The 24,053-nt window shown below is 40.8% G+C and overlaps 1 protein-coding gene across 1 annotated transcript; it reads right to left on the bottom strand.

The window, feature by feature from the left end:
* Positions 1-987: 987 nt before the first annotated feature.
* On the bottom strand, positions 988-23,904 carry LOC143299813 (uncharacterized). Its single transcript, XM_076613268.1, has 11 exons — positions 23,877-23,904; positions 19,945-20,077; positions 19,199-19,340; positions 16,146-16,304; positions 14,101-14,627; positions 12,942-13,156; positions 10,430-10,545; positions 8,849-8,976; positions 6,936-7,091; positions 2,687-3,804; positions 988-1,210 (listed from the first exon to the last, which is right to left on the bottom strand). Exons 2-11 carry the CDS (start codon positions 20,059-20,061, stop codon positions 988-990), a joined length of 2,901 nt encoding a protein of 966 aa, XP_076469383.1. The 5' UTR covers positions 20,062-20,077; positions 23,877-23,904.
* Between the last annotated feature and the right edge of the window lie 149 nt (positions 23,905-24,053).

Here is a 24,053-nt window from a genome sequence, read left to right as displayed (position 1 = left end):
AAGAGTTGCCATGTTACTCTTAGAATTTATTTAAAAAAACAAAACAAAACAAAAATATAACTTTACTATCATAATGTAAGACTAAGAGCAAGAATTAAATCTTAAGTGTGAAAAAAATGAACAGGCATGACAAAATGGTAGCCATACCTCAGTACCTTTTATACATGTACTCTCTCACACACCATTTAACACAACAATAAACACAAAAGTACACCGTGTTTTAGATCTGTATTTCACTCCTTCACAAAAATGCATTAACAAAAACAAAAAACCCCACAACCTATACATTATTATTGTTATACCAAAATAATCATAGGAGCATTTATTTAAATGCACTTTACAAACAACAGGGGAAGAAATACACTTCTGTGAAAAAAAGAAAACAAAAAAAAAGTGGAAAAAAAAACCCTTTCCAGATACAACTGGTACTAAACGTCTTCTTCTTCTTCTGCGTTCACTCGTATGCACATGAGTGGGCTTTTACGTGTTTGACCGTTTTTACCCCGTCATGTAGGCAGCCATACTCCGTTTTCAGGGGTGTGCATGCTGGGTATGTTCTTGTTTCCATAACCCACCAAACGCTGACATGGATTACAGGATGTTTAACATGCGTATTTGATCTTTTGCTTGCATATACACACGAAGGGGGTTCAGGCACTAGCAGGTCTGCACATATGTTGACCTGGGAGATCGTAAAAATCTCCACCCTTCACCAGGCGCCGTCACCGTGATTCGAACCCGGGACCCTCAGATTGACAGTCCAACGCTTTAACCACTCAGCTATTGCGCCCTGTCACTAAACGTCTTGAATGAAGGAACACAATACAGATGGTCAACCACAAAAACGCAAAGATTCGTTTGAACAGGAAAAACAGAACCAAACAACCTTTGGCTTCTTGGAAGAGAATGATCAGCAGCCATCTATCGCTCTGAGCAGAATTAGTACTACTAGATAACAAGCCATAGAAAAGTTATGCGTTATGATCATTAATTAAAACATATACAATTCACTTCAACCCAAGGCTTAGCTCTGTGAAACTGAGGTCTACCTTCACACCGCTGCACACCCATCATGTTTGCTTCCTGCGAGGGGGTGAGGGCGTTGGGGGCAGCAAAGTTGCGGACGATCAGATCATGGTTGATGCACACCTGGCCCTCCTCCCTATCCTCCATGATCACCTGCAGTGGGGACGTCTGCACTGCGTCCCCCCTGAAATGAAACCCCGTGATGGGCTGGGTATCAGTGTGTGCTGAAGCAACGTCATCCGTGCTACTGTACGGTCAGCATGACGTGAGGTGGATATTCATGACACAACTCTGGATGATCAACATGAATGACTGAATTCTGATTAAGGCCAGACACGGTAGTGAAATTTTTGACCAAAATCATGATTTTTTCTGATTTTCGTTTTTTCGCATAATTTGCTTCTTCAACATCTAATCTTTATAGTCCGTTTCACCTGGGTACTATATTCACTTAAATAAAGCTTCAAACAGCACCAACATGTGTGATTTCTTGTGAGTACAAGCACATCTCTTTCTTTTCCTGTTTTCTCAGTTTTGTGTTTTGTCTTCGTAATACCATTTTTCAAAATGCTAATGCTCAAAAACTTTAAAAGATAGCATGTTCAAACTTGGTACTTTCTTTCTTTATGTATTCATCTTTATTATACTGCAGTGGTTTGTATAGTATTAGTAAAAGAATGAATATACACTCATTTGAAAAACATTACGTCAAGGAATTTATACACATTTCAACAAAAAAATAATAATAAATGTATTTATTCAAATTCCAAAATACCACTGCACTATAATAAAGAACAAACACAAATAAATCAAATAAAACAAACAGAAATAACATATCTATTTAAATGCCAAACATTATGACTGAATTCTGATTGGATGACCAATACTATGACTGAACTCTGATGGGATGATCGACACTATGACTGAATAAGTGAATTTTGATTGAATGATCAACATTATGACTAAGTTTTGGTTGGATGATCAATATTATGACTGAATTCTGATTGGATGCTAAACATTATGTCACTGAATTCTGATTAGGTGATCAATATTATGACTGAATTCTCATTGGAAGGTCAATATTATGACTGAATTCTGATGGGACAATCAACATTAACAAAGTCCATGAAAATTTGTACATCAAATAATCATTATCCACAGAACTGTCATTGGGAAAGGAACTATAAAAAAAAAGACCCAGATGCTACAATGAAAAGCAAAATGCATACATAAAGTTGGTTTGTATTTTGTTGTTTCTTTTTTTTCTACCGAATCAAGATAATGAACATGACAATCAAATCCAATGCACCTTTGAACATGACTGTGTTCCGGTTATTGTACCCAATGCTGATGTGCTGTGACACATATTTTCTCCATTGTCATTTTTCTGTCCTCACAACATGATGCCCGTCTCTTTCTCTGTCTTTTTCCCAGCACCCCGGCCCCTCCCTCCCTCACTTACACTGTCTTCTATCCCCGTTCACAACTGTTATTACTTTTTGTTTTTCAGAAGTCTTTTGATTCTGAACATAAAAGAAAACCACTTAACGTGTATGGAAAAATTTGAAATCATGTTGTGATAATTGTACACATTTTGTGAATTGAAAATTTCAAATAAGATTTAAACAAAAAAAAAAAAAATCCCAAGCACTCAGCCCACCTGTTGCTGCGAGGAGGCAGGTGCCCTGCTGCCAGGACCTGGAACACTCTGTCTCCCCCCACCAGCCGTTCAAACTCCCTCACCGTTCTCTCCTCCCACTGCCAGCCCCCCTCCTCTCCCCGCTCTGACGACAGCGGTCTGACGTAGGCCAGGGAGCACCAGATGGCCTGAGGGTCCACACTGTGGAAGTCTGGAGGCAGCGGATACACCTGAGTCCGGGGCACCCAGGCCGTGTCCCCAAAGTCCATGAAAAACACCTGCACTCTTTTCAGGCTGCTCTCCGACATCTCCGTCCGCTTGATCAGTCCCCGGTAAAACACCTCGTCCTGGAACTGTGCACAGCAAAGGACGCCAGGTTTGGCCTCCAGTTTGCGGCTGCGGTTCCTGAGCGAGGCCCGTGGCACCTTGCTGAACATCTTGCCCAGTTCTGTGGTCAGGTTGTCCAGAAGGTGACCTGTTTCAGGGCACACCCTGTGAACGTAGAAGTCGGTGGGGCTGATCACAGTGGCTACCATCGCCTCAAACGACGTGTAGTCGCTAGAGCCAGTTAAGCTTTGGAACAGGGTCTGGTACGTTGCTAGAGCGTCACTGTCCCCTGTATCTCCATTTCTGTGAACAACGCTGGTGCTGTTAATCGCTGCCATGTCCCCAGAGACAGCTTCCATGCTGCCCCTTTCATTCTCCCCACTGCAGTGAGAACCAACGCTCTGTCTTCTCTCAGTGTCACCACAGAATGGAGCATCACCACTTGCCTTCATTTCACACTCTGTCCTTCTCCTGCTCACATTCATCTTGGGCAGTCTGCGGAGGATATTCCTCAGCTGATGCTGAGACAGCATCTTTCCTGCTTCAGAATAATCAACTTCTCTATCAGCTGAAGGCACAGGGAGTGAAGTGCAGGACTGCTGTGAGCTGTTAGTGGCTGGGGGGATCTGAGGACCACTGCTGGCAGTGTCTGACACTGGCTGGTGACTGACCGGGGTGGGCTGACCCAGTTGGGAGTTCAGGTGGCTCTCTTCCAGTCGACTCAGCAGGGTTTCGTTCAGCACAGGGCGGGCCATCCCACCCTTTGTCATAAACTCTCTGATACTCTTGTTCACAGGACAGCCGCTGTTATTCTGGAAACAGAACGTCGTCAATGACTGATTTGATATCAGGGAAACCTGTCCAGTGCCGGTCAATAAAGCAACCTCATTAACTGTCTGTCAGGTAATACAAAAAAGCAAAATTAATAACGGACATACCTTTAACTTACTCAATACGGCCAGTCCTCTCTTCTCCTCTACACAGACCCCTTGGATGTCCAGTGGGTGTCTGAATGACCCAACCTTTAGCTTCCGTCGTCAGAATTGTGGTATTCTTTGTCAACATTCACGTCTTCAGTATAAGAGCCTTCCGCTTGCAATATTTTGATGATGGTAATTTGGGTGAAACGCTGTTAACGTCGTCTCTTTCGCCGTTCGTATGGAGAGAGTTAATCTGTCCACTCCCTATCAGCGAGTACATAATAACTTACCTTGTTTATGACCTTTTTCATATTCTATCTATAACCTGTAGGGAAACATAATAAAAGCCTCACCAATAAAAACTAAGCCAGATCAATTTCAAACACATACATAGTAAAGCAAACGGCCAAACCTTCAGGTCTCATTTGCAGAAAAAGAAATAAATGAAAGGAACAACAGAGCAGATCTACCTAGTCCCATACAAATCTAGGATTTATCCTCAAAAAGAAATATGTTCTTCACAATGCTTAGAATCTTTCCAAATTCTGAACCCTAGATTCCTTCATTTATTAAATGATCATACAATCCTTCTATTTAAGTGAAATTGTAACACGTACCTTTGTGCTGACCACAAAAGTATAATACAACTTTTCACTTAAAAATGAAACTTGTCAACAGGTAAAAAACAAAACAAAACAAAAAACAAACCCTATGTAAAATGAGAAATGGAACATTTTGCTTAAACTTAACAAAACATGTAAAGCTTTTGAAACTACAGAGGTACAGTCTATTGAAACAATAAAACAACAATAATAATAATAATGATAATGATAATAAGAACAGCTGTTATTAATATATCATCATTATTATTATTATCATTATTAAACAATTATCATTATTATTATCATTAGTATCATAATTCTAGGTGGGATTTCCTTAATGCAAGGGATTTTGTTTCCCAGTTTGTGGCAGCTTCTGTGCCAAGTTGTGGGGACTTTCTCTGCAACAGGCAATCAGGCATCACAGGCCTCAGGATGAAATCACTCTCACTTGCTCTGACTGCAAACACACACCTTATCTCCCTTGTGGAAGACCTGGAGAGTAGCTGAGCACCCACTGGAGTTATCTAATAATAATAATAATGATAAAAACGATAATAAAACAGTAAGAATAATAATGAAAAACAATAATGAATGGCGTGTTGACAGTATCTTGTCTCTCTTTTATAAACTCAACACCTGACCAGGACACAGGGTTTGTACGAAGGTCAGACATCTGCTTTTGATTTTGTTTTTTTAATCAGATGTGGTGTAGGGCATGAGTTCAGTCTGCATTCTTTGACACATTCTTGATACTGAAATTGATCTTTTCTTGGACTTAAAAAAAACAAAAAACTTTCTAAATCAAACCATTTCCTTTCATAGTTTTTTTTCCTCCAAAGCATTTCCTTTTTCTGTACCTTTTTGATTTAATCCTTGGTTTAATCTGGTTGAAAAGACTAAAAGATGGACTCCACAGATAATGAGAATTACTACACTAGGTACCTAAAGGACATTAGGAGTTTGAGACTGAATTTGCTGAGATAAAAATGGAAATAACTTGCCATAAAAAAAAACATGGAAGAGCATAAAGCCCTTGAACATTCACAAAAATGTTCTCTAAGATGTAGTCAAACAAAAGAACAAGCATGTGCCCATACGCAGGGTTCCCAGAAATGTGACCAAACAAAACTCCATACTTTTTTTCAGACCTTTTCCAGACCATACTGAAGATTTTCCATTCCAAACACAAAACCAAACTTAAACATTCATCAACTGAACTGCTGTCAAAAGAGATCAGCAGATATCATGGTATCAAAATAATCTAATTTCACCATTTTTTGTCTTTCTCTCTGTTGTTTTGTTCTGGGTTTGTTTTTTTGGTTTTTTGCATTATTAAGATTATAGTTGAATGGTATTGGTCTAGGGTTTAATTAAAAGTCAAACATTTTCCACACGCTGAAGGGCCAAAACATATTTTCCCAAGACTTTTCCAGCCTTGAAAAGGTTCTCTCTTTTCTCCAAGACCTGTCCAGACTTGCAGGACTCCATACAAACCTTTCACACACTGTGTGTCACTGTTCCTTCCCTACCTACCTCCACCAACAGGTAGACCTGTCCAGACTTGCAGGACTCCATACAAACCTTTCACACACTGTGTGTGTGACTGTTCCTACCTACCTACCTCCACCAACAGGTAGACCTGTCCAGACTTGCAGGACTCCATACAAACCTTTCACACACTGTGTGTGTCACTGTTCCTACCTACCTACCTCCACAAACAGGTAGACCTGTCCAGACTTGCAGGACTCCATACAAACCTTTCACACACTGTGTGTGTCACTGTTCCTACCTACCTACCTCCACAAACAAGTAGACCTGTCTAGACTTGCAGGACTCCATACAAACCTTTCACACACTGTGTGTGTGACTGTTCCTACCTACCTACCTCCACCAACAGGTAGACCTGTCCAGACTTGCAGGACTCCATACAAACCTTTCACACACTGTATGTGTCACTGTTCCTTCCCTACCTACCTCCACAAACAGGTAGACCTGTCCAGACTTGCAGGACTCCATACAAACCTTTCACACACTGTGTGTGTCACTGTTCCTTCCCTACCTACCTCCACCAACAGGTAGACCTGTCCAGACTTGCAGGACTCCATACAAACCTTTCACACACTGTGTGTGTCACTGTTCCTACCTACCTACCTCCACAAACAGGTAGACCTGTCCAGACTTGCAGGACTCCATACAAACCTTTCACGCACTGTGTGTGTCACTGTTCCTTCCTACCTACCTCCACAAACAGGTAGACCTGTCCAGACTTGCAGGACTCCATACAAACCTTTCACGCACTGTGTGTGTCACTGTTTCTTCCCTACCTACCTCCACAAACAGGTAGACCTGTCCAGACTTGCAGGACTCCATACAAACCTTTCACACACTGTGTGTGTGTGTGACTACTCCCTTCCTACCTACCTCCACCAACAGGTAGAGCTCCACAAGGACAGGCAGGTGACGGTAGACCCTCGACAGCGGCAGTGGTCGACACAGAACGTCTTCTCCAGTCACCAGCTCCTGGAATTCGTCAATGGCCCTCTGTGTCCATGCTCCCGTCTTGCTGGAGGGGGCCACCTGTCACCACACACACTCTTTCACTTTTTCCGTCTTTTTTATGGTCAGTTTAGTTCTTTCATCTTAAACCTGGCCCATCTAGTCCTTTTTAGTCCGGTCAACATGAAATTTTGTTGTTGTAAAATCATGTTTAACTCATTCTACTTATCCTGTGGACCATCTAGGTACGTGCATTCCTGTACACATGTACCAGCACACTGATTTTATTTATTCTTGCTTGATATGTTTGGCTTTCCAAACTGAACTATTCACAGATTCCGAAAGCATGAAATTGAAGCTTTGTTGAACCGATCAAATCAACAATTTTCCATCAATTTTTGCCATTTTTGTGAACTACCCAACTTTTTACTGCAGTGGTCTCATGGAATGCTGGTCCCGAGATGTTGCAGCAGGCATGCAGCTTTAGGGTAGAACAGGTTAATCTGACATACTTACCATGACTCACTGGTGCAGACTTCAGCAAAGGTCTGATTCCCACACTGTGCATACCAGTTCACTGCTCATGCAGAGATATCGAAACTTATCATATTACCTCCCTTTTGCGTATCTTTTCTGACAACCATTTTCCATTCCAGCAACCTCTGCATCCGAACAGCTAAGTCTTTTGGCATCCCCTATTTTTCTCTTGATTTCTCATTCTCTGTTTTTGCATGTTGTCAAGGGATCATCTTGCTTGTTTGAACGATCAAGACAAAGTTAAGCCCAGGTCTGATATCGATGGTTGCCTGCGGACTGCCGACACTGGAACTGTGACAGACGAACCAGGGTGTGGCCGTGTATGGGTGACTCGGAATGAGGGATGTGAGAGTAATGCCACTGAAGCGGCGCAGATGATGGGGCAGCAAAAAAAAACAACAAAAAAAAAAAGTTAAGCCCAGGTCTCCCTAAATCAGTGGACATGCTGGCCCTGCCTGAAGTCCATCTGTCGCTACATCCACCTCTTCCCCATCGACATCTACCTGCCACCACCACCTACAACAATACCTGAAACCTTGCATCTGGCTGATTTCATTCTTTAATCTTTATCTGGTTGATTTAGTTCTCTTATCTTGTATCTGGCCGATTTAGTTCTTTTATCATGTATCTAGCTGATTCAGTTATCTTAACTTGTATCTGGCCAAATCTTTTCCAAGGGGATGTCACATGCATTTCTATCAATGTAATTTTACCATGCAAATCAAGTTCACTCACATGAATGAAGCATGAATTTATTGTATAATATCAATAAGATTTAAAACATATTTCCTGACTGTATGTAACCTAGGTTTGAAAGTGGTAAAATTAGGTTTAAAATCTTACAAATTGCAATCTAAAAATAACTAAATCAAATGCTCAATGCACATTTGGAAACCCAGTAAAAAAAATTCAGGCATTTTTTCAGTGACTTGAAATGGAAAAAGATTCACACCCACAAAAGTTACACAGAATGAGACCACAGCCTATGAAAAGAGATCATCACATGCAAAGACAGTTCCCCCCTTTTTTTCTTTGTTCTGTATTTATATGACGCGCATCATCTCACAATTCTGATTTTTCACACCATGGAATGTTTAACTTCCCCTAACCTGGAAATATTCAAAGCCAACGGACAAGAGTGTTATGAAAGCAGATAATCACCATAAAAGCAAAACATAAAATGAAACAAAATAAACAGAAAGGCATAAGCAAAGTGAGTAAAAATACAAGCGTATCAGTACGCACGTGTACACATGACCCCACCCACCCCCCCCCACCATCCCCCCTGACCCCCCACTCACCTCACTGAGGCAGCAATGTATTGCAAGGGCAGGCAACTCCCGTAAGTGTTCAGGAAGCACCAGCAACTGGCTGACTTTTGTGATGAAGACATTACCATAGTCCACAAAGTACACCGTAGCACTGCTGTCTGTTCACACACACACACACAGCATTGCCATAGTCCACAAAGTACACCGTAGCACTGCTGTCTGTTCACACACACACACACATGGACACATTACACTGCATTGCCACAGTCCACACAGTACACCGTAGCACTGCTGTCTGTTCACACACACACACATGGACACTTGACACTGCATTGCCATAGTCCACAAAGTACACTGTTGTAATGCTGTCTGTTCAAACACACACACACATGGACACATGACACTGCATTGCCATAGTCCACTAAGTACACTGTTGTACTGTTGTCTGTTCAAACACACACACATGGACACAGCACTGCCATAGTCCACAAAGTACACTGTTGTATTGCTGTCTGTTCACACACACACACACATGGACACACACTGCATTGCCATAGTCCACAAAGTACACTGTTGTACTGTTGTCTGTTCACACACACACACACATGGACACACACTGCATTGCCATAGTCCACACAGTACACTGCAGCACCACTGTCTGTTCACACACACACACACACAAGGACACCTGACACTGCATTGCCATAGTCCACAAAGTACACTGTTGTACTGTTGTCTGTTCACACACACACACATGGACACATGACACTGCATTGCCATAGTCCACAAAGTACACTGTTGTACTGCTGTCTGTTCACACACACACATGGACACACACTGCATTGCCATAGTCCACAAAGTACACTGTTGTACTGCTGTCTGTTCACACACACACATGGACACACACTGCATTGCCATAGTCCACAAAGTACACTGTTGTACTGCTGTCTGTTCACACACACACATGGACACATTACACTGCATTGCCATAGTCCACAAAGTACACTGTTGTACTGTTGTCTGTTCACACACACACACATGGACACATGACACTGCATTGCCATAGTCCACAAAGTACACTGCTGTACTGCTGTCTGTTCACACACACACACACACACACACACACATGACACTGCATTACCATAGTCCACACAGTACACTGCTGTACTGCTGTCTGTTCACACACACACACATGGACACACACTGCATTGCCATAGTCCACACAGTACACTGTTGTACTGCTGTCTGTTCACATACACACACACACATGGATGCATGATACTGATTCTGAGCAGAGACATGGGTGATATGGTCTTTCTGACATTGTTCTAATTGACCTTCTAACATTATTCTGGGGTTATCTCCAAGGATTTTTGAGAAATGATAGGCATTCACCCTGAAATGACCACTTTGCAGTAAGCAATAGACCCTCCTCCCCCTCCACCCCCCAACCTCCACACACACACAAACACACATGCACAGACACACATACACAAAAACACACATGCATGCATGGACACAAACACACACATACACAACACACACACACACACACACACACAACACAGACACACACACGACACACACAGTGACACACAGACAGTGAACTACCTGGATATATATGCTGGACCTGAGCTCTGTAGAACACTCCATCCTTGAACTGTGCCAGACACAGTGAGCCGATACCAGCTCTGTTGAGGGTCTCCCACGTCTGCCACACGTGATGACTGAAAGCACACAGTCCACACCAACAAGTCTAAAATGAGCAGTTTGATTGATTGATTCATATGGATACTTACACAGTGCATATCCTGGGTCAGAGAACTTCTTCTTCTTCTTCTGCATTCACTCGTATGCACACGAGCGGGCTATTACATGTATGACCATTTTTACCCCGCCATGTAGGCAGCCATACTCCGTTTTCGGGGGTGTGCATGCTGGGTATGTTCTGTTTCCATAACCCACCGAACGCTGACATGGATTACAGGATCTTTAACGTGCGTATTTGATCTTCTGCTTGCATATACACACGAAGGGGGTTCAGGCACTAGCAGGTCTGCACATATGTTGACCTGGGAGATCGTAAAAATCTCCACCCTTTACCCACCAAGTGCCGTCACCGTGATTCGAACCCGGGACCCTCAGATTGACAGTCCAACGCTTTAACCACTCGGCTATTGCGCCCGTCGGTCAGAGAACAAGCTGTAAGAATTGTAGAGCCGACTGAGAGCTGCCTTAAGAGTGCTCATCATTTGTTTCCTGAGTCATTCTGTCAGGCTTCAGTCTCACATGCACACACACATGCACATGCGCACACACACACACACACACCATACACTCCATAAGTAAGAGAAAATTAAAAGATAACAGAAAGAAAGGAGAAAAATGATGACGGAAGAAAAAGAAGGGAAAAAAATGGGGGGAAAAAAACCGAAAAAAAACAAAAACAAAAAAAACCCCATGGATGCTGAGACAGCCCTGCACATTTGCAGAACTTGAATGCATCCTCTGATTTCTCCTTAAAAAAAGTAAGAGAAAATGATATAGCCCTGCAAACACACTGTGGAGTGGTGGCCTAGTGGTAATGTGCCTGACTGTGAAGCAGATGTCCATGATTTTTACTTTCACCCTCCACCAGACTTTGAGTGCTGGTCTAGGTGCTAGTCTTTCTCAAATGAGATAATAACCAAGGTCCTGTGTGCATCATGCACTGAACACAGGTAAAAGAACCCACAGCAACAAAAGGGTTATCCCTGGCAAAATTCTGTAGAAAAAGTCACTGTGACAGGAAAATAAGTACACTTTCAGACAGAAAAAAGGAAATAAAATGTGGGTGGCACTGCACTGTGGTGTAGCGCTCTCCCCGGGGTGAGAAGCCCCCATTTCACATAGAAATCTTTTATGACAAAAAATACAATAAAATTTGTTACAATATATATGGACAACATAATTCCATAAACATTAACTCTCTCCATACGAACGGCGAAAGAGACGACGTTAACAGCGTTTCACCCCAATTACCATCATCAAAATATTGCAAGCGGAAGGCTCTTATACTGAAGAGGTGAATGTTGACAAAGAATACCACAATTCTGACGACGGAAGCTAAAGGTTGGGTCATTCAGACACCCACTGGACATCCGAGGGGTCTGTGTAGAGGAGAAGAGAGGACTGGCCGTACTGAGTGAGTTAATATATATACTGAAATCTGTCCGTGTCTGATGGGCTGTGCGCACCCCATCTACGTCTGAAAACTAAATTCTGACCACCACTTGGATCAGCCTCTTACAACAAAATCAATATATGAAAGCATACTCGATCACAACAAATGCACACAATCACAATGAATAGCAATACCTACATGCTTCAGTCTTAATACTGTTGAAATCAACATTGTTAATGTTCGCCATTGTACCAAACCAAACCGCATATGATAACCGATTCTAAGGGAACATAATCATGATTCACCCTCAGATATTATCATACAACCATTTCCTGCAGGGAAAACAAATTTTCTTTGTATCAACCGGACACAACTTAAAAATTTACAACTGTAACTTTCATATGAGAAATTTAAAAACCAAGATTTGGAATAACAAAACTTAAGTAAAATTCAAAAATTAATTGAAAAAAAATTGTGTCAAAATATGTCAAACAAGTGCATAATACATCTTCTTCTTCTTCGTTCGTGGGCTGCAACTCCCACGTTCACTCGTATGCACACGAGTGGGCTTTTACGTGTATGACCGTTTTTACCCCGCAATGTAGGCAGCCATACTCCGTTTTCGGGGGTGTGCATGCTGGATATGTTACTGTTTCCATAACCTACCGAACGCTGACATGGATTACAGGATCTTTAACGTGCGTATTTGATCTACTGCTTGCATATACACACGAAGGGGGTTCAGGCACTAGCAGGTCTGCACATATGTTGACCTGGGAGATCGTAAAAATCTCCACCCTTCACCCACCAGGCGCCGTCACCGTGATTCGAACCTGGGACCCTCAGATTGACAGTCCAATGCTTTAACCACTCGGCTATTGTGCCCGTCTAACTTTGTGTTACATATTATAGGATGTCCAAGGGGTGAATAATACAGATGTATTTTTAAAAGAACCCTACTTTATCTGCTTGTTTAAGTCCCGGATGATGTGCTGACACTGGACGATGTAGAAGCTCCATGGATTGTCCACGTGGGTGACCAACACTCTGAAGGGGCTGTCGACCAGCCGCAGTCTGTCCTGACCCAGAGGGTTTTCCTGGGCAACACGGATCACAGCAAGGTCAGGGGGGCTGCACCCCCTCACTCCTATGGGCTGTGACACTGACGGAGGGAGCTGCAACAGGGCATCACACACACACACACACACACACACACATACACACATACACACACACACACAGACACACACACACTGCATCATCATCATTGTTTCTTGCTGTGTCCAGCTAACTACACAGGGCCATATCAAGACTGAAAGACTAAATATCAATCCCATAAAGAATTAATAAAAAGAAAAAAAAATGGAAAAGAAAATGAGGTACAGGTACAGTCATATTCATGTAAACCTAAAACATGCCTCTGACACAGACCATTGCATCAATTTTTCACCTGGAGTTTAAAAAAACAACAACATAAACACAAACAGCATGTCAAAGGAAAATACGACAAACAGCCTGGACTTTCTGTGTTAGGTTGTACTGTTTTTTTCACTTCTTTTTTTTTCATGTACGAAATTTTCTTTGAAAACATTTTCTGAACTATTTGCTAGAAGTTGTGGATGATCAAAATCACAGTTGTTGCTGGTAAACTTCCTGGATAGCACAGAGAAAGAGAGACAGAGAGAAAGAGAGAGAGGGGAGGGGGGGGGAGAGTGTGTGTGTGTGTGTGTGTAAAAAGTAAAAGAAAAAGAAAGAAGTAAAAAGTATATGAACAATTAGACTCACTGACAGAAAAGGAGACTGATTTAAAGCTTACTTGTGGCTGACACCACACCACTAAGACTGTATGACCTCACGCTCTGATTTTACATGGCACACATCAAATACATCCAGAACCTGACATATATGCAAACCTACATGATGAAAAACATGCATAAATCCATTTACACAAACAAACTACTAAACCAAACATGATTTCCTACATACACTACCAAGGTGCTCAGGTTAAAAACAACCACACACACACACACTCAAAATCAAGATGTACACTCACTCATCGCACCCTTCCCTTGACATATACATTATAAAATCAACCCGAAATGCCTGTCCTCCCACTTACAGCACCAGCAGGAACCATGGAGGAAGGGCCACAACTGCGCACTGACGCCTTACTCCTGACACTTGGCTCAGCGGTCACCGACGCCCCTTCACCACGGTCACCCGCATCCAAGGTCGCTCTACAACTGGTCTGAACCATCACTGGTGGAACAGTCGTCGCAGCAATGACTGTGCGGACCGAGGCAGTGGTGGTGGCCGCAGACTGGCCGCCCATGGACGGAGGAAGTGGAGCGGTGAGGGAGGAAGACGACAGGTGAGGGGTGGTGGGGGCGTACAGGGACTGTGGCAACACCCCCACCAACCCTGAACCCTGAAGCGGTGCCTGTCCTGCAGACGCAGTGACAGGTGCCAGTGTGTTTCCGACAGCAGGAGGAACCCAGGTCCCCACCCCTGCCGCTGTGGGAAGCAGAGGAAAGGCAGAGCTCACAGCTGCAGTCACAGAGGAAGCTGGGAGGGCAGGCAGTGCAGGGAGTGTTGCCATGGGTGTAATGTCCATCTGCGGTTGGGACATGCTGCACCCAGCCCCCTCTGTTACATTGAAACATCAAACTTTATGCATCAAGTACAGGCAAAAAAAAAAAAAAAAAAAAAAGGTAGCTATGAGAATTTATACCACTGCATGAACACAAAGTTATCAATTACTCAATTATCAGTTTAGTTTTTACAGCCTGGCTTACAGATCACTGCTGGCAGATGTCAAAAAACAAACCACAAAAACACAACACGTCAAACAGAACCCTAATAAACCTGAAACAACATCCTGTAACAGTAACATATATATAAAATTACATATATATGAAAGCAACTGAACCAACAAAGTGCCCAACATTTCAACAACAAATGCAAATGTAATCTGTAATCTTTGTTCTTGTTTTACATTTTCTGTATTTGTACATTTCTGTTTGTATATATGTGAAACAGCAGCCAGCTATTCTTAGCAATGCACAAAGCATGTCATTTGGGTCAAAATAATCAAAATTGAGATTTTTACAAATTTCACATCTCTGAAGTGTTATCTTTGCTGCCAGTGAGTATTTCGGCATGAAACTGCCTGAAACTGTGGTATTTTTAGTGTTTTCAGGTGCATACGCTGTTAGTACTGCTGCACAATTTGTCACTTAAGTTGCAATGTTCAGTGCGTTTGACTTGAAGAAGCTTTTCTGAAATTATGTTGGCAATACACTTAATGACAGCAGTTTGTAAACGTTAATTTTATCTGGGATCTAAACACAAAGTTCAAAATATTCATCAGCAGTACAGGAAATATTCTTTGTTCAAACACAAATGTGACCTTTGTCTCCCATTTGAACATTCACCGTCGCCATGGCATGATGTCACTCCTTCACTTGCCATTCTTGACTTTATTTGAGTACAGAAAGAAAACAGGAATTTTCCTGTGCTTTTTTCATACAGAAATTTATAGTTTACTTAATTCTGAATCTTTTTACACAACGTACATGTTCAAGATAATTCTTGTTCTAAACTTACAAGCAGGCAAATGTTTGGCTTTTTTCACAGCCGGTTTCTCCATTCGTTCTTTGTAGGCACACCAACTTTGAAAAAATCATAGAAAAAAAACCTATGATAGATAGATCAATTCTGTTTTCTGTATATCAATCTGTGGTTTTTAAACTTTCTGAAAGTACAATATGTCAGAAATGATAATTCTTACTATAGCTGGATTTTCACGTTCTGTGTCACATATTGTGGGTGAACATGGTCATTTTTATATTTCTTTATTTCAATTCTCTATTTGTTTATTCATTTAAAATTTTCTTTTCTTTTATTTCTCTTTTTTTTTTTTTTATTCATTACTTTAATCACCCATCCATTTATTTGTTTATGTTATCTTATTTTACTTCATTTCATTTATTTTCCTTCAAGGCTTGACTAAGCATGTTAGGTTACGCTGCTGGTCAGGCATCTGCCTAGCAGATGCGTTTTAGTGTATATGGATTTCTTTGAATGCAGTGACACCTCCGTGAGCAACTGAGCTGAACTGAACTGTGAAACAAAGCCAAAACACCAGTCTGCCTTGTCACTGACCAGACTGGGGGAGTGGGTGCTGGCGGGGCCCGGCATCATTGTCTGAGGAGTTGTTGGGAGGGGAGGGGGACAGAGAACCCTGTGTGGTGGCTGTCTGGGGGGCAACAGGTGCTGGCTCTGGCCCCGTCTGCTGTTCTGTCTCCCCGTCACTGCTACTCTCTGCAAGCAAACATCACCAAAAATATCATACACTCAAGAGACACAAATCTATTCACAACAGATCTGGGAAAATACACTGATGTCTCTCTCTATCTCTGTATGCGTATATAAAAATTATATATATCAATATATATATATATATATATATACACACACACACACAGAGACACACAGAGACAAATATGTGCATGGAATTTTTAAGTACAGGGTAAATAAAATACCTCCACCTAAATGCACACAAAGAAATACAGCCAAAATATATTGTGAAGCAGACTTTCTGCACATGCTGAATCTTATTATATTCATAAACCTGTCACGATAATTGCAAATCAGGCTATGCTGCTTTTTTTTTTTTTCACATACCATGTTCTCTAAGTGTGCTCACTTGCTGACTGTGCAGTTTGCATATCAAAGATCAGAAAAGGCGAAATAACAGGGGAAAAATTTAACCAGATCATTTCACATCAGGCACAATACACAGCTGAATGTTGCCAACTTGCACATTCCTGTGAAATACAGCAATTCAACAAAAAAAAACAAAACGTAACACTCCTACCAGCCGCCATGGCAAAGTGGTTAGCGTCAAGGACTGATGGCTGCACTGGGAGAACACTGGTTCGAATCCCAATGGAGGTGGGTTTTTCAGTCCACGGCTGGCTCCTACCCAGAGTTGAGTATGCTATGAGCTTGTATGGGAAGACTTGGACTACACAGTCAAGTATCATCCATTTCACGGATGCGTCTTTGGGTGTGTTGCTCGAATTTCTTGACCAACACTGTAAGTATCTGTATCTCTCAGAACTGACTGACGCTGGGATATCGTTACGACAGGAAGTGTAGAGCACAGCCTTAGGCACGTAGTCCCAAACATAAATGGACCTCCACAGCAGCATCGGCATCCTCCTCCTCCTCCCTCTTCATCAACAATAAAAAAATTAATGAGAAGTCCCAAATTATGTGGCCTTTCATCCCCTGCTCTAACGGTGACAGTTTCCATACCCTTCCACTTCTGTGCTTGCGGTGGGTCATGTCAGTGTCTTCAGCGTTGGCAGATTCATGGGGGAGTTGTTGCTGGAGAGACGTGGTGGTGGTCTCCACTCTCTGTGAGGAACGCTCACTCAAACTGGCTCCGCGACTAAACCATTACTGTCGTAGGTAGGGGGCTTAGCATGTGGTGTCCTATATATATATAGATCAGAACAGGCAGTCCTTAACACCACTGAAATGACTCCAACCCACACACGGTCTTCTCTGGTGTGTGGCTCCTGGGACCTAACATCGATGGCTGCCTGCAGATTGCCGACACTGACACTGACCGACTAACCCAGGTGTGGCCGTGTAAGGGGGACGCAGAATGAACGGCGTGGGAGTAATGCCACTGAAACGGCGCAGATGATGGAGCAGCAAAACATTTTTTTTTTCTAATAACACACCTGCAAAATGCAGCAATTCAACTAAAATAAAACACTCCTGTGAAATGCAGGAATTAACTAAATAATACTCCTGTGAAATGCAGAAATTCAATCAACACTCCAGTGAAATGCAGCAATTTAACTAGAATAACACTCCTGTGAAATGCAGCTATTCAACTAAAATAACACTCGTGTGAAATGCAGCAATTTAACTAAATTAACACGGAGATGTCAGCAATTCACTCTTGTGAAATGCAGCAATTCAACAAAAACAACACTCCCCTGAAGTGCAGCAATTCAAACTAAAATATCTGTCATCAAGCCCTGGGACAGCTGCCTGCTTGTGCATGTGACAGAATGGGGTCAGATCAGCAGTTACAAGCAGTAATTATAATCATCATATAAAAACCAGCATAATCCTAATACCATATGGAAATCAGCAGTCACAATCAGAAATTACAAAATCTAAATCAAAACAGTCACAATCAGTAATCATAATATACATTTGTAAAATCAGCACAGTCACAATAAGTAATTATAAAACCTAAATCAAAACAGTCACAATCAGTAACCACAACAAAAGTATGTAAAATCGGCACAGTCACAATCAGTAATCATAACAAAAGTAAGTAAAATCGGCACAGTCACAATCAGTAATCACAACAAAAGTAAGTAAAATCGGCATAGTCACAATCAGTAATCACAACAAAAGTATGTAAAATCGACACAGTCACAATCAGTAATCACAACAAAAGTAAGTAAAATCGGCACAGTCACAATCAGTAATCACAACAAAAGTAAGTAAAATCGGCACAGTCACAATCAGTAACCACAACAAAAGTAAGTAAAATCAGCACAGTCACAATCAGTAATCACAACAAAAGTAAGTAAAATCGGCACAGTCACAATCAGTAACCACAACAAAAAGTAAAATCGGCATAGTCACAATCAGTAATCACAACAAAAGTAAGTAAAATCGGCACAGTCACAATCAGTAACCACAACAAAAAGTAAAATCGGCATAGTCACAATCAGTAATCACAACAAAAGTATGTAAAATCGGCACAGCCACAATCAGTAATCACAACAAAAGTAAGTAAAATCGGCACAGTCACAATCAGTAACCACAACAAAAGTAAGTAAAATTAGTAAAATCGGCACAGTCACAATCAGTAACCACAACAAAAGTAAGTAAAATTAGTAAAATCGGCACAGTCACAATCAGTAATCACAACAAAAGTAAGTAAAATCGGCACAGTCACAATCAGTAATCACAACAAAAGTAAGTAAAATCGGCACAGTCACAATCAGTAATTACAACAAAAGTATGTAAAATCGGCACAGTCACAATCAGTAATTACAACAAAAGTATGTAAAATCGGCACAGTCACAATCAGTAATTACAACATGTAAATCAGCACAGTCACAATCAGTAATTACAACATGTAAATCAGCACAGTCCCAGCAACAGGAGGGGCTCACCAAGCAGATCAAAAAAGGTAGAGTTCAGGTTGGCGATGACCTCCGTCACCTTTTCCACCTTTTTCAGCGTGTCCTGCAGTTTCTGCACGTCCACCTGGTTCTGACCCACAGAGCTGACACACTGCATTGCCCCGCTGTGTGTCTGCACAGCACACACACACTGGCTCGCTCACTTGTATACACACAGTAGAAACAGAGGAAATAATAACAATAGGAATTCATATCTGCAGTGCCTATTCTCTAAATAAGGCTCTGAACAAGTATGTGTCTTGGATTGCTGTAGATGCATTCTCACATGATTACACAGACTGACTCTCTCTTTGTTTAAACAAATTAATCAAAACAATCAGCACTACCACTTTTCAATATCAAAATCCGGACTGTCTTTGTTTCCACACATTAATCAAAACAATCATCACTACCACATCTGAATATTTACATTTTTAAGCTCAACTTATGAATTCTATTGCTTATTCCATATTGGAAAAGTACTCCTGTTTTAAACAAACGCAGAGACTTTGGCCTCTGACTGAAGAAAGGCGCTATGTAACTATCAATAATAATATCAAAATATATAAATAAAAAAATGTACCTAAAGAATGAAAAAATGACTGACTGATCAATCAATATCAATACACTGATCAAATTAACTCAAGTATCATTAATATCAGAAAAATCACTGTCATTTTGTGAAAACCTATGAATAGCAACCAGTGAAATTTATCGATCATGTTCAACATGTTCACCTCATTCACACATGATGAAAGGTTTATCTTGAATTCTTCTGCCTGCCGAAGCAACAGAGAACTCCGAATCATTATATTCTCCTGTAGCTGTTGTATTCGTCGCTGGCGAGATGCCATCTTGACAACTGTAGACCTGCACAGCAAATTGAATCACAAAATTAATTTTGCAATATCAACACTTCTCACAAGAAAATCTACTTGCATCACGTAGCCCAAGTAAAATTAGACCTGTATTGCCCAACATTTGAATCTTCTACCAGAACTCACTGTTCATCCACCAGTCTGAACTTAAATATAGATGGAAATACCAAATTTATTTCCCTTCGCTTGACAGTTACAGGTTTGTAAGTGCTTTTATTTTTCACAGTGAACAACCAAAATTATAACAAGATTGCTAGTTATCAAATGCTCATGCTGACACTACACACATGGCGAAGCAAGTTGCTATAATTCTGTAATGTGAGGAGGATATGTGGTCAAATGCAGTGTTTATAGTCTAACCAGACATATATATAAAAGTCTTACGAAAAGCTAATGTAGCAGTGTCACAGAAGTCATAGTTGGAGGCATCAATACATGTATTCATATATCAGCCAGTGTCAAAATATACGGATGAATGTGGGATTTTTTTGTAATCAAGATATGAAACCTAATAGTGACAGTTTTGCCTAAAAAAAATTTCTGTATCGCAGATTATTATAATGCTTCCTCAGTTCCTGTTTAACTGTCTGCTAAAAAACAAAAGACAGATGAACACGTGTGTGCCTTGTGACAGGAAAGAGTATCTCCGATCTGCCAAGCATCCCCGCACTCCCACCCCCAAAAATGGAGTATGACTGCTTACATGACAGGTGTTAACTCACTCAGTACGGCCAGTCTTCTCTTCTCCTCTACACAGACCCCTCGGATGTCCAGTGGGTGTCTCAATGACCCAACCTTTAGCTTCCATCATCAGAATTGTGGTATTCTTTGTCAACATTCACGTCTTCAGTATAAGAGCCTTCTGCTTGCAATATTTTGATGATGGTAATTGGGGTGAAACGCTGTTAACGTCATCTCTTTCACCGTTCGTATGGAGAGGGTTAAGACAGTAATAATGTAAAAGCCCACTCATGCACTATATACTAGTGGACATGGGTGTCCCAACCTATGAATGAAGAAGACCTGCCAAGCCAGGGTGGACACTGGGTACATTATTCACTTCTGTCGCTCAGTCATATACAAAATACTGTGCTAATCACAATGAATGAATGTCCTATCACTATCACACTAAAGCCAGAGTTGTAAAAAACATCTGAATAACTTCAATACTTATGTGACTGAACAAACACATGCTGTGCTGTGTAAATATTCTATGTGAATTTACTGTTTCATCAATGAATAAAGGTTTTGTACTGTACTTAACAGTATACAGACAGGGCTTTAGATATAATTGTAAAAGCTTCATGTCCAAACCCTTGTCAATGTAACTGAAGTACAGCACTAAATTCGTTCATTTCAGATTTAAGTACACAAAGTTCAATAATAACTCACTGTTAAACAGGTTTATATATTTGTGTAACACTTAATGTCAAATCCCATTCATAAACATTGTGGACTGAGCACTTACACATTTTCTGCAAAAGCAAAATTTTGTACTGTTCAATACAGTGGAGTGATGGCCTAGATGTAACACGTCCGCCCAGGAAGTGAGAGAATCTGAGTGCACTGGTTCGAATCACGGCTCAACCGCCAATATTTTCTCCCCCTTCACTAGACCTTGACTGGTGGTCTGAACACTAGTCATTCGTATGAGACAATAAACTGAGGTCCCGTGTGCAGCATGCACTTAGCGCATGTAAAAGAACCCACGACAACAAAACGATTCTTCTTGGCAAAATTCTGTCGAATAAATCCACTTCGATAGGAAAAAATAAATAAAACTGCACACAGGAAAAAATACAAACACAAAAAAAAGGGTTGCGCTGTAGTGTAGCGACATGCTCTCCCTGGGGAGAGCAGCCCGAATTTCACACAGAGAAATCTGTTGATATAAAAAGAGAAATACAGATACAAATAAGCAAAAGACAAGTTAAAGAAATGTCCAATTTTTATCCTCATTGTTAGAGTGAATCTGTAACTTTATATTTTTTCATATTCTTGTCATTATTCATATCAAACCGTAACAACAAACAGAAAAAAAAAAAACAAAAAAAAAACAAAACAAAAAACAAAGAGTTTGGTCTGTAACATCAAAGAATTTCTATTTGATTTGATTTACGTATGTTGACCATCACTTTCATTAGTCTAAAAAAAATTTTTTTTAAGGATGGAGATAGGATCAATTTGCATGTAGAAATTGGGTGGAAACAGCCCTCAGCAGAAGTGTGTGTGTGTGTGTGTGTGTGTGTGTTTCAGTGAATAGCAACGTCAAAAACAGCAGAACCTCAAGAACCATTACTCAGTTTATCACCTTAAAAAAGTAGAGAGAGAGAGGGCACTAAAAGGATGTGGAGAGAAAGTAGCCACAAACCCAACTTAAAAAAAAGCAAGAACCCTGACTAAAATTATAAAGCACTTACAGCAAATAATTTGCTTTAGTACTATGTAAATAAACAAAAATATATCAAATAATTATTGGCATAGTAATCATTTTCAATCAGATTAAGAAAGATGTATCAAAACTGAATTTTATTGCAACTGTTTCATCTCCACACCAACAATGTGCAGACTTCAAAATGGAGCTGAGCTTCTTGACCTTAATAAAAACAGACTGAACAAACATGCTTCTCTCATGACCTAGAGAAGATAGATGGAGGTGTTTCTTATCACAGGGTGTGTGCATGCATGTGTATGTGTGCGTGTGTGTGTGTGTGTGTGTGTAGACTGCAGGATCTAGATTTCAGTGTAGCAGCTCAACATAGGTAGTAAGGAACCTTATAAAATAGTTGTGAAATCTATGCAGTATGTGCATCTATGGGTGTGTCTGCATGTGTATGCATTTAAGTTCACCAAGTGATGCTTTGTGTCTGTGTAAAGTACATACCGTATGTAAAATTTTGGGAGATGTAAGATGGTGCTACTAGTGTGTCTGCAAAACTGTCCATACGCGCATGCATTTGTATGCAAGTGTGTGTCCGTGTGCATATGTGCATGCATGTGTATTTGTGCTGAATGCAGCCCATGTTTATTTCTTTTTCATGTATAAAAATAGATATATTTCACTTTACAAATTCTCTTGTATGTTGATTTTCATTTGATTCTGTTTATGTACTTCTTTATAACACTGGCTTATTTGTTTAACTTAAACTATATTTTATTCACGCTAATCAAATTATACATAATTTTAAAAGTGATATATGATAAAACCAGATGAAAAATTATATTCATCTCTTTCATATGTGCAGCATTTGGTAGGCTCACTTGTCCTGAACAGTAGTGCACTGGGTGTACGTGGAGAAGCATCTTTTTTTTTCTTTTTTTTTTCCAAGCAAATGTGGTGTAGCATTTATTGTGGATTCGTCTCAACATTTCCTTGAAACTGAAACTGTGGTGATGCTGACAGAAAACGAACGATGGCAAAGTAACATTGTCTCAGGGATGAACTATTTATGTTCTGGATCTGGATCTGGATCAATACGTCGATTACATCCATTTACTGGCATACTGTTATGAAACTGGAGACTTATTTAGAGAAATGCTGGTTGTCTGGGGCAAATGTTTCAGTTTGTTGAATTCACTGTCATCATGTTCTTCGCGACCCTGATGTTATGGAACTTTCATTTTCGATTAAGTTAACTTTTTGATAGAACGAAAACTAAAACAAACGCGGAGAAGACGTCCATAACTTTTCATTTTTACCCTTAACCAGTGAATCAACCATGTCTGTGATAACTTGCATGCAGACTCAATGAAGTAAAACAGACTGTTCCACAAGAACCTTTCTCACACACCTTATCTGATAAACACCACAACGTGAGTTTTCGCTCCTTCACATTCGTATTTGGTGTGAGCATAAAAACGAACCGTATTAGAATGAATCATTCTGGGGTGTCTTTTCATACAAAGATAGTAAAGATTATATTACAGATCGACAAAAGTGAAATACAGTTGGGCCAGCAGCAAAGTGA

This window comes from Babylonia areolata, chromosome 25 (genome assembly GCF_041734735.1).
Source record: "Babylonia areolata isolate BAREFJ2019XMU chromosome 25, ASM4173473v1, whole genome shotgun sequence".
Classification (NCBI taxonomy): Eukaryota; Metazoa; Mollusca; class Gastropoda; order Neogastropoda; family Buccinidae; genus Babylonia; species Babylonia areolata.
This window is presented reverse-complemented; position numbering and strand designations above follow the sequence as displayed.

Excerpts from the sequence above, each read along its gene's own strand:
- LOC143299813 (XM_076613268.1), bottom strand. The coding sequence starts at position 20,061 with ATGGCATCTCGCCAGCGACGAATACAACAGCTACAGGAGAATATAATG. Across the intron at positions 14,628-16,145 it reads GCACCCACTCCCCCAGTCTG|AGGGGGCTGGGTGCAGCATG; the intron begins GTCAGTGACAAG and ends TCAATGTAACAG. Across the intron at positions 10,546-12,941 it reads GACTTAAACAAGCAGATAAA|TCATCACGTGTGGCAGACGT; the intron begins GTAGGGTTCTTT and ends GTGTGCTTTCAG.